The sequence below is a fragment of the Girardinichthys multiradiatus genome, chromosome 12 (genome assembly GCF_021462225.1).
Source record: "Girardinichthys multiradiatus isolate DD_20200921_A chromosome 12, DD_fGirMul_XY1, whole genome shotgun sequence".
In the NCBI taxonomy this organism is placed as follows: Eukaryota; Metazoa; Chordata; class Actinopteri; order Cyprinodontiformes; family Goodeidae; genus Girardinichthys; species Girardinichthys multiradiatus.
Window position 1 is genome coordinate 42,911,392 of NC_061805.1, and position 12,060 is coordinate 42,923,451.

The window sequence follows — 12,060 nt, forward strand, 5'->3', positions numbered from 1 at the left end:
TGGTGTACATCAAGCTCAGAAGAAGAAACCTGCTGCATTTTTACGGATAGACATATGTTTGTTTTGATGCTGATCGTTTTATCTTTTCGTTGATATCATAGCAGCTAAAACAATGCTTCACACGAATTGTTTTCGGGTTTCATCTTCGATTCGGGCTGCACGTTGCCTAATGCCGAACCGACATACTGCTCCTAAAGCTGTTACTTGCTTCCACAAGAAGGACACTGAGCACAGGGAAACGAACTTTGGAGGACTAATTTACAGCACCAATACTGTCTTTTTATCGAGGAGTTGCTTCACAAGTCAAGTTAAACTTAACTGTTGGAAATGTAAGAAACTTCTTGACAGAACTCCTTCATTCTTTTGCGACTCATGCAAATCAATCCAACCCCCCGAGGAAGGGACGTCCTACTTCAAGATCATGGACTGGTTAGTGTTATCCAACTCAGTGGATCCATCTCTTTGTATCCATAAACATATCCGTCTGTGAACAAAATAGTTAAGTACACCTTGTGTTTCCTGTTCGCAGCGACTACACATTCACACTGGACACACCAAAGCTCCATACAAGATACTTGCAGCTTCAGCGAACTCTTCATCCAGACAACTTCGGTCAGAAATCTGTGGTAGGCAGATGATCTTGCAATGTGCAGGGAGATCAGCTGAATCAAACGGTTCAGGGGTCAGGGACGCTTTCCCATGTGTTAGTCATGCTGTGGCTCAGGAAAGCTGCCCTGGTCCTTTGTGACTTGAGGTCCACTCGAGTGTAACTTGTTTTGTTTTCCTTGCACAGTTTATGATTTTGTTCAGGCAATAACACGAGGTAATATCGAAGGCCAAACGTTTAACAATAAATTATGTAAAATAATTATTTAGACATGTCTATTTTAAATAAAACTGTAATAAATACATTCGCAGTAAACGACATGCTTCTAAAGTGATATAAATGTGTCAGTAATTTATTGAATACAAGTTAAACAATAAAAAATCCAAATCATTAAATACAATTTCACCATTTAAACTTTCTCTATGACCTAATTAAATGAAGCCGGGGTGGGAGAAAATTACCACTAAAATATAGAGCAAAGCTTTTGCTAGTAGAGTGAGGTTAGGAACAGCTTGTCAATCCAATCCAATTTTATTATGTCATCAACCACTGGCAATGTAAATATGCACGAATAAAATGTAAAACACTGGAGATCACACACACAACCTGGAATTTAACATATTCCACATATTCACGGACTTTATTCATTATTTAAGGCAATGTCTTTGAAATGAAAGAACTTAGAGTTCTTTATATCACTCACATGGTCGGAGTTTGCCTTCACCTCTCTAGTCAGTGGATCTGATTGTGTCATCTGGGATATGACCTGCATCATGTGCCGTTCGGAAATGGTGGTCAAACCACACTGACCCGCGATGAAAAATGGTGCGCACCCAGTTGTGGCGCTAGCATAAAGGATACCATGGGTGAGCCCCACCTTCTGCACCTGAACCACATGTATTTGTTTTTAAGTGTTCAATACATCCCAAGTTCAAGTACTCTATAGAGTGTAGCTTGTGTGTTTTTTAAAAAAAGTGACCCTAATGCCAAAAAACAAAACAATTTTTTTTGTGTGTGTTTGCACAAACACAACAAAGGTTACAGTAGTTTTAAACTGTGTTTTCAAGAATCTCTAATGAAATTTGCATCCAGATTTGGACCTGGCAGTCTAAGTACTTTATATTGTGTCACCCACGCTTCCACTCCCTCAGTGTCACAATGATGCCTTCAGGTACTGAAACATGATACTGTTTTTACGTGAATTGCTACTTTGTAGTACCAATGGAATTCGGTCGGTACCTATAAAAGTACCGAATTCGGGACCCATCCCTACTTGCACATCAGCTCAACTGCAGGCCTATCGGATGGGCTATAGCTGTGTTAGCACTGCCCGCTGACTTTGATGGATATGGTCACAAAATTTTTTTTTAATTATATGCTGCAACACAAGACTTTAAACATTAAATCAAATAAATAAATAAATAATTATGTATGCTTTTAACAGGTGATACATTTTACTAAAAAAATTACTTTAAAAGACAGCCTCTCCTATTTTAGGATCCTAAATAAACTAAACCAAGAAGGGCCCATTGCATCAAAAGCTAAGCAATGACTTTAAACGAGAGAAGAATGAGCTCTACAACTTTTTCCTATTGTACTTTATTTTTATTACTTATTTTAGACCTACTGTTAGAGTAGATCTGTGGTTATAGCTGATTCACTTGAATAATTTAAAGAGCAAAATACTGGCTCACACTATTCAAAAGAGCTTTTAACGCTGGAAGTTCTGCTTGGTCAAGTGAGAAAAAGAGCTTGGGTGGGCAAAAACAATATTATTTTAGAACTAGAGGCTATCCACAGCTTAAAAGACTCTTCTAAGAAAAGATGTTTCTCTTCTGAGAGGGGTTTAACTTGTAAGTGCACATCATTTGAATAGGTGAAATATTTGAAGCTGCCCTATTGCAGACAACCACAAATCAAAGCACACATCTGTGAAATTGTTTAAATGTTTGCATAAGTCTAGATTTAAACATAATAAGGTTGCAAAAATATATAGTGCCTAAAATGTCAACATCTTATGAACTTTTTTACATTTTGCATGTTACAGCCAGTTCTAGTCAGTTTATTTATAGAGCACCAATTCACAACAAATGTTCTCTCAAGGCACTTTACAAAAAAAAGCCAACAATACATAAATAGAAATACATAATTTCATTTCAATCCATTCATAGAGACAAATTCAAAGTCAATTACTTACATTCCAATTTGATCCTGGTTATCAAACAATGCAGTCAAGTTCAGTTTATCATTCAAGTTGTTAAAAAAGTTTCCTATCTAAGGAAACCCAGCCGATTGCATCGAGTTACTGACTTCCAGGCAAGGGGAGCATTAATCAGAGATAATTTCTAGATGAGGAAAACTGGTAGAAAGATACTCACAAAAAAGTTACATCTGTGACTGTAGTAATAGGTGGTTCTACATAGTATTGACTCAGGGGGCTGAAAAGCACACTGCCATTTTGATATTCTTAGGATTCCTCTGCGATAAGACTATTGATTATTTTGCTAGAATAAACTGATATCTATTGGTGTTTATTTCTTGATTAACCTTGATTGCCAGAGTAAAAAAAAAAAACAATTTGTCATTTTAGGACTTAAAGTTAGTTTTACATCTAGCATTTTGTGTAGTATAACATAGTCTTTACAAGCCAGAATGATTTGATTGCCCGAACAATGAGAAAAGACTATTAAAGGTAATCAGCAATTGTCACTGTTGATTTACATGACAATTATTTTCTTAATGAGTCATTATGATGTTATCCTGCTGAGGATGGCTGCTGCTTTACTGGAGTGTTTTGCCATATGTTGAGGATGTGAGTGGCCTTCAAAATAGATGGCATCTTTATGTTTGGTTTGGTTGACTGAAGTAGTCTGCGATTTTCACAGCTTTCATTTCAGAGCATGATTGAAAATGTTTGCCTGAATAAGGCTGATAGTGTTTACATTCTCCCAGTTGTTTGGTGTTACATTTTGCTCTTATGTAAAATATTTGTAACCATATATCCATTTCTGTAACTTAAATTTCATGCAAATGCTTACATTTTTACATGAATGCTTTCATATGCAGAGTCAGAAAACCAGAGATGACAAATAAAGTTATTAACCATTGTTGTGGCAAGGATTATCCTGTTAGAGCTTATTAAGTCACAGAAGAAAGGTCTGTATATTGGATCTGTTTTGCAGCACATTGGAACCACAGAGTCACAACAGATAATTGCTTTGTCACACACTTTTAAAATAAAGAATAAAGGGGATTTATATGAGAGTGCACGTTTTATACCTTGCTCACGTCGTCTACATACTGTACTACATACCCCTTACACTAGAACTGTAGTGAATTTAACTGTAGCTACAGCACCCTCAAAACTTGTTGGCAGCCCCGATAAAGATGTGTAAAAAGACTAAGATGTGTAAAATAAACTAACCTTTTTGCAAAAACATAATCTAAAAAATCAACCTTTAACTGAGTAAAAATAAATCCCGCCTTAAGAAATAAATAGTGCAACTCTTCTAGGCGCATCTAACAATTCCTATGATGTAATTGAAATGGATTATCATTTTAGAATATGTGCTTTAGTTGTTTTAGTCCAGGAACTATTGATTTAGCTTTCCATGGTTTTCTGTTTCCCAAAGGTTTAAACAGAATGTGACACAGAGGTCCATTTCTCATCATTACAAGGTGCCATGTTTGTCTTACAATCATAGAGAGTGGCACCAGACCTTTCCAGAAAGTTCAACTGATTCAAGATAAGTTTCTGGGAAATATAAGATGGGCCTTTGTGTTTTATTTTTTGTCAGCAGTTGGTTTCATCTTGGAATTCTTTCATAGATGTGATTTTTAGCTTAGTCTCGTTCTTCGTTTTGAATCTTGAACATTGACCTTAACTGAGACAAGTGAAGCCTGCAGTTCTTTACATGTTGTTCTTGGTTCTTTTGGGACCTCCTTGATGAGTCATAGATTGACTCTTCGAACAAGTTTGATTGGCTAGCCTCTCCTGCGAAGGTTCACCATTTTTCTACGTTGTCTTCATTTGTTTATGACGGCTCTGCCTGTGATTCGCCCGTGTCCAGAAAACATCGAAATAGCTTTGTTACCCTTTACAGACCGGTGGATGTCAGTGATTTTGTTTCTATCTGTTCTTGAATTACTTTAGAGTGAGGTATGAAGTGTTGTTTTTGAGAGCTTTTAGCCTACTTTATGTTTTCAGACAGGTTCTGTTTGAGGGATTTGTTGATTCTACAGATCTTGGAATAACCATGCCTGTGTGTGACTAGTGAAACTGAAGAAAAAATGTGGGTAATCACAGTTAACTCGTTTAACAAGGAGCCAAAGGCGAGATGGTCTAAACCAAATGGTTTTCATAGTTTTTTCCCTTAATGAATCTTTTGAAAACTGCATTTTGTATTTACTCAGGTTGTCTTTGTCTGATATTAAAGTTAGTTTCTGGCAATGTGCGTGAAAAAGCATGTCATGCCTAGTAGAAAAATATGGGGTTGGTATCCGAGGGCTGGTGTCTTGCATGTTATATATGTTTCCCTGCTTTAACACACCTGATTCAGATGATCGTGGTTCAGCAAATTGCTATTATTCAGCCATAGATGAAAGTCAGGTGTGCTGAAGCATGGAAACATCTAAAACATGCAAGAGACTGGCCCTCGAGTACTGACTTTGGACCCCCCTCTGATCAATAAGTTTCTATGGGCATCCTTATAGAAAAGTTAAGTGATTTACAAAGTAATCCTAAGCCCAAGATGGAGAGGAGATCATATTCTTTTTGGACATTAAAGACAACCAAGTGTTGCCTTGTTATGGCATAAAACTAAGCTAGGAACCAGCAGAATGTGTGGAGGCAAATCTAAAATGTCTAAAACAATCTGTCCAATAATATCTTAATTTTGTTTTATTTATCACCCCCTCTTCTCACTTTTATTAACCATGAACCCTCTTGCCTCTGGGGTCTTAAACATATACAAAGAGAAGCTCATTACGTATACAAGGTTACAAGGCAGCCACCTACTCCATTGGTTATTACAGAAATAGCTTCACACGACAAGCCCATGGGCCAGAACGTGCGACTATTGATTTTCACTAGAGCTGACAGACCTGATAGCTGCAAAATGTGCTAAGATCTGCCAGGCATTTCCTAGATATTTTCCTTGCCATCTCATTTCAACAGATGTCATGTCAAACTCACACTTGCATCCCTTGCAGCATCCCAAACTGTGAGACTACAAAATGAGGCTGTGTGTCATGCACCTAATTGTCAGTAACACCAAGGATTTGGTGTTTGACAGTGGTGGAGATTCTGATGGCAAGGTGTAATGTAGCTCTGAGGTTATTCTGTCGTGTCACTGTTTCATGTTTTTCGTTGTGCTCCGTGAATGTTGCTTGTTTCAAACAAAAAGCATGATTGTTGTACATCAATGTAAAACAGATATCGTTACATTTTAATGATTAAATATGGACTGAATGGTACTAACTTGAACTGAAATTAATCTTTTGCAGAAAGAGCAGGAGTATTCAGAAAGTCAATCTGCCCTGGTGAGCAAAGCATACAAGACTTTACTGAAGCCTTTGAGTCGTGGTCTTTATATGGTGAGTGTAGTTCATTTTATGAATGTAAACTCTGATTGCTTGTTTAAACAAATTCAGAACCAAGCATTTATTCAGAAGAGCATTGAGTTTGATGGACTTCCTTTGTGTGTTTCAGCTCAAGCTTGAGGGCATGCATCTGAAGGAGAGTACTGACTCTGTAGCCGAGTCACAATTCCTATTGGAGTTGATGGAGGTCAATGAAGCCCTCGATGAAGCACAGACGCCAGAAGAAGTCAATAAGATCGCCCAAGACACAAAAGGTAAAAACCTAATTTGAAATATTCTTAAGCTGATTTTCCTAAAGTAGCAGGGAGGAGTACAAAATTAAACAAAGTGTAACCCTACCCCTTCTATCCATCAGATATTAAATCATTTTAATTTTTGTGGACATTTTCTAGCTAAAGAGTTCCACAAATTGCAAAACAAAGCTAATTTGCTCGATCCAAAGGGCCTCCTCACAGTGTAGTGGGTGGGTTTGAGAACTAAGGATTTAATTTTAACAACACAGTCCTCTGGGTAATTGTAAAACACTTTTCAGTAAACATCAATAACCGTGTACAGCAGGGGTATCCAAGTCCAGTCCTCAAGGCCTAGGGTCCTGCGGGTAATAGATGTAAACCTGCTCCACCTGAACTTATTCAAAGGACTCATCAGCATGTCATCAACTTCTCCAGGTGCCTGATAATGAACCAGTATTTGATTTTAGGTATGTTGAACCAGAGGAAGATGAAACAGATACTAACCCCCAAGGATTGACTTTGGACACCACTGGTGTACAGCATTTCCAGACATTCCCACAAGTCTGCAATTTGATTTTCAAGTATGAATAAGTATGACAGAAAAGTAAGGTAGAGATATTTGTATTTCCAGACTTATTTCTATTTATCCCACTGTCTAAAAGTTCCATCCATCCATCTCTCATCCATCCATCCATCCATACATTGGGTTTTGCAGGTGACCATTATAGAAACATCTGCTTTGTAAGTGGCCACAAAGAACTCTGGAAAATTATGTGTTGAAAAGTATGTAATTTCTACTTGAAAAGTGTGTAGGAACCCCAAATGTAATAATAGCCTGTTTGGACTGCATAAGTAACAAAAAATGTGTCAACCTATAGTCTCTTGTAGTCATTCTTTCGCTCAGTTATGTCAGTTGTGTGATTTACACGTGGGTGCATTTAGTCAAACATCACTGATAAAACCTCAGACTGAGCTTCACAAATTATTGTGCCATTTTCATTTCTAACCTTTTCTGATCTGTGCACTGGTGGTTCTTCAATTATGTGTTAAGTATCACTCTTCAGCTCCAATAAGAGCTTTTCAAAATATAGTCTCTTATGGCTTCAAAAACACCAAGGTGGTGACTGCCAAATAGGTAAAATGAAACTTCCAAAAGGCAGCCCACATACCAGTTGGTGATATCTCACTGTGTTACATCCTGGTCCTACTGATGATCTGAATAAAGATGTAATGATTTGCAAGCCAGAGTGACCAAGACTTTGCTGTCTTGGTCACAGATGCGCCAGCAAGACGTGCACCAACAATTTGTCCTCTTTTGAACTCTGGTATGTCACCCATAATGTTGTGTGCATTTCAATATTTTGAGCAAAACTGTGCTCTTACCCTGCTAATTGAACCTTCACACTCTGCTCTTACTGGTGCAATTAGCAATCAATGAAGACTGGCTACCAGGCTGGTCCCATTTAGCCATGAAACCTCCCAGACTAAAATGACAGGTGTTTCAGTTTCATTGTCCAACCCCTGTACATGAAAAGCAAAAAGACAATTGGGAAAATTACCTGGTTTAACCTAGACCGAAAGACTGGAATGGATGAAGCAGCTGGCTCGATAGACTCGGGGCAGCAGCTGAAACAGTTCTGTTTCCCTTGGGCTTAAAACGCAATATAAGAACACGTAGAAGAAGTTTGTATGTTGATCTGAGTGCTCTTGGGAATAGATGGAATTTACAAAATCAATAATATTCGAGGGGCTTGCAATTTAGGCCCTTAGATACAATCAGCAGAACGTTCAATTGTATTCTGAAATATATGGGGAGCCAACGTAAGGGCCTACTATTGGAGTGGTGGACATTGAGTGCCTTGTTGGCAATCCTAACAGCAGCATCCTGGACCAGCTGCAGGCAATACAATTTATGTTGAGCAAGTCCCTAGAAGAAAGAGTTGCAGTAGTATATCTGTGAAATATCGAAGACATAAATGACTATTCTAGGAGAGGAGGTGTTAAAAAGGATTTAAGTCTTGCTAGGATTCTTAGTTGGTGATAGCAATTTTTAATAACTGTGCTGATATATTTTGTCTGAATAGAGATCTGAATTTAGAGACACTCCTAAATGTTTCTTGTAATGCTTGAAATATGGAGCAAGATTGCATAGCTTGTTGGCAAGGAAACAAGAAAGTAGATGCATTTTTGTTCTTCTGCAAAAATTATTCTTGTCATGCCACAGCCGATGACTCTGTTTCAACTCTTTTCATGGGACTGTTCAGTATCAGTTTGACTCTCTGCTTGAGCTGTCTTAGAAAGGTATCCATGTCAGTTTTTAGGTGATGCCTACAAAGGAAAACAAAAGGTACTACAACATGGGACCATACCATGCAATGAAAAAAAAAGCAAACCACCCATGTATTATTATTACTCTTCAACTTCTCAAGTATGCACTGCTTCGTTTGGTCTACTAAATAAAATACCAATTAGTCACATTGAAGTTCATGGTTTTAAAGTACCAAAATGTGAAAGAGTTCAAGGTGTATGAATACTTTTTAATGCTACTGTATAAATTGCATGAAATTGGTTACATTTCCATACAGTTCTTGAGAAAAATAAAAAATTAGTCAGATTTACTTCTGTCTTTCATTTGTATTCAGTTGTAACTATGTATACTTAGTAATTTGCTCCACCAATGGGTTTGACAGTGCATATTTTAAACTGTGTTAACAAGGCGGCTGTCTTTGATTCTTACAAACATGGTTTGTTACTTTAAATAAAGCAGAGAGGCTTCTGTGCTGTTGGTTGTGTAGAAATAAAAAGCAACAGACTGAATATGCCTCGTCCTGTTAGCACATGCAGAATTGGAACTTGTCTTCTTCATCTTCTCTGCAGGGAAACTCGCAGACTTGACGGAGCAGATAGATGCTGCCCTTCATGAAGGTATTATAATCAGATGTCTCTGTGAAAACATTGTGTATTCCTCCTACCTGAACCTACTGTTTGTTTTGTAATCTATGCAGAATCGCTTCTTTAAGTTACTATACTGAGTGAGTCATTGATTGAGCTTTCTGTTGTTCTATTGCTTTTCTTCTTTCAACAGGGGAGCTTGACACTGCAAAAGAACTGCTCACGCAAATGAAATACTATGCAAACATTGAAGAAAAGGTTAAAGCAAAACTTTCTGATTTTATGTAATGTTTTCTCTCTATTTACTGTTTAATAGCCACTTTTAAAGCTTTGTATGAAATTGCACAAAATATTGCATATTAATGTTATGTTATTTTATGTTTCAAGTGGTAGAATAAAATTTGAGTGCAATACATCATAATCAGCCGAATTATTGTCTATTTGTTCTTAAACCAGTCATTTTCAAGTTAACATTATAACACATGGCTGTAATTAGAGGCACACATTATCTCCTTTGAATTTCAACAATTTCACAAGCCTAATCATATCCACTTGCACATAATGTGTCATCAAATGAGACAGAGTTCTATAATTGGTGCTGATTTAAATGCTGCTCTATGTTTATATGATTATCCTGCCTATCAGTTCAGCATTGTATGATGTGGGACACACACAGATGCAGATACAGGGCTCTTGTTCAGTTCCTCGAGTTACCTTTAGGGGTGACATAGCACCTTGACAGCCGTCCTGCAGGAAACCATCAGATGTTGCACTAACAGAATATGAGACCTGACTAGAGGGAGGTCCTTAATTGAGGTAGACAAGGTCTTTAATTATTAATGCCGACTTCATATGTAGCATTACTGCTATGATAATCAGGAGAACCCCACTGAATGAAGATTACTCGATGAGCCCAAACATCTGTGGTCTCTGTAATTCAAAACTCATGAAACAAAGTGCATTTATTCTGTACATTAATGCTCTCTGCACATTAATAGATGCATGAAAACAGAAATCCACCCACTCTGTCATTTCATTTGCCTCTTATTTTTTCAATACCAGTGAGAAAAAACCCCATCATACCCAATTACCTGTAAACTGAAGCTCAAATCACATCAGGGCCTTTGATCTGAGAAACTCTTCTTACCTATTCTGACAATGTAGAGTCAACCTTTAGATTACATATCATGTGAAAATTTTTGAGGCACATCCAACCATAATTGTTATTCTGTGGTTAAAGGTTTCACACTGAAAGTGTTTAACATTTTTTCTGTCCAGCTGTAAACTCAACCTGACTGGCTGTTTATTATGTCCAGAGGAACAATGTCATATGTCTGATTCTGGTGTTCCTTTTTTTTTTATTACGGAGTAGCAGTAACCTTAATATACTTGGATAGATAGTGAATTAAACATGGCTTCTCCCACCACAAGGAAACTAAAATATCTATTCATTATTCATGTCGTAATCAGGAGGCATCTTCGGTGGCTTTAAATTAATGAGAAAATGTGATCGAACAACAGTGAGGCCACTGCTGTCTCTCACAAACAATTGGAATTGAGTTTGAAAGAGACAAAATGGGGAAAAACTCACTACAGCTGAGCTGTGAAATTGAGTTGGATGGGAAATCTTGGCAATAGAACTCAATACATGTGACCACCTTGCAGCTTCTGAAATTACTTAGGTCAACATGAGACAGACTAAACAAATTACCACTGCTTCTGGAGAATGTTCTGTCACGCTGGACTGGGTTGTTCCACCTGCTCTGTTTTGATAATCTGGATGTCAAATTTAAAATACATTTTGGTTTTAAACAGCTAGTAATTAGAATTTTAAAATGGTAATTGAACTAAAAGATAAGATGCAAGTGGCCTCCACTGTTATTTAGGCCTCTGGGAAAGCTGATTTAAAAACCATAAAATGAATTCATTTTTTATTGCAGTACACAAGAAAATTTATTTTTTTATATTTATTTTCTTTTACAATATCACTTTTATTGGTACACCTACTCTTAATACTTTCAAATACTCTCTTTTGCCAACAGCACAGCGCTTATGCGTTTCCTATGACATTATAAAATGTCATTATAAGTTTCTTATTCTCTTATCTCTTCAACTCACTTCACACGTTTTTTTATAAGATTTAATCCTGGAGGCTGAGATGGCAATGGGTGAAGATTTTGTTGTCTTGGGAACCAGTTCAATGTTGATTTGGCCAAATGGTTTGCTTGTTTAGCAGATTATCAAAAGCCCAAATGACAACCAAATTCTTTAGTTTTATGCCATAGCCCACAAAATGTAGTTTTTGTAAGTGATCTGGTATTTCAGAGTTCATCATGCCATTTGTTCTTATAAGGTTGTCAGGGGGTTTAGAAAAGAAATAGCTTCACAGATCCTCTGTACAGCAGATATTAAAAATCTGCATTCATTTCTACCCTTTATTTATTCAGCTTAGTCCCATTCAGACACAAGGTCCCATTTTTCAGTAGAGACCTGCTTAAGCCATCATACAGTGCAAAATACAATTTGTTGCAAGCAAACATTGAGATATTATAGAATACAAGACTTCATATCAGTCTATCAAACTGGGAAGACTAAAAGCAAGAAAAGATTTTATCAGGAGAATCCAAAACAATGTTCCTAACAGAGTATTCTAAAATCCTAAATACCAGGTACACATTTTGTCATGATTTTTCAAGAACCCTTAAATAAGGTTTAAACTAACCCAGT

The 12,060-nt window shown here is 37.1% G+C and overlaps 1 protein-coding gene across 2 annotated transcripts; it reads left to right on the forward strand.

Annotated features, from left to right (window-relative positions):
• Nucleotides 1-96: 96 nt before the first annotated feature.
• hscb (HscB mitochondrial iron-sulfur cluster cochaperone) lies at nucleotides 97-9,754 on the forward strand. 2 transcript variants are annotated; one of them, XM_047380773.1, is made up of 6 exons: nucleotides 97-429; nucleotides 530-626; nucleotides 6,113-6,202; nucleotides 6,318-6,462; nucleotides 9,319-9,366; nucleotides 9,527-9,754. In XM_047380773.1, exons 1-6 carry the CDS (start codon nucleotides 113-115, stop codon nucleotides 9,619-9,621), a joined length of 792 nt encoding a protein of 263 aa, XP_047236729.1. In that variant the 5' UTR covers nucleotides 97-112; the 3' UTR covers nucleotides 9,622-9,754. The 2 variants fall into 2 exon arrangements, with proteins under 2 accessions (XP_047236729.1, XP_047236730.1); XM_047380774.1 differs by lacking the exons at nucleotides 9,319-9,366; nucleotides 9,527-9,754 and adding an exon at nucleotides 6,909-7,660.
• The last annotated feature ends 2,306 nt before the right edge of the window (nucleotides 9,755-12,060 follow it).

What these genes read in the sequence shown, in the direction of transcription:
- hscb (XM_047380773.1), top strand. Translation starts at nt 113, where the DNA reads ATGCTTCACACGAATTGTTTTCGGGTTTCATCTTCGATTCGGGCTGCA. An exon ending in TGAGTCGTGGTCTTTATATG is followed by an intron (nt 6,203 to 6,317) that starts GTGAGTGTAGTT and finishes TGTGTGTTTCAG; the next exon opens with CTCAAGCTTGAGGGCATGCA. An exon ending in AGATGCTGCCCTTCATGAAG is followed by an intron (nt 9,367 to 9,526) that starts GTATTATAATCA and finishes TTCTTTCAACAG; the next exon opens with GGGAGCTTGACACTGCAAAA.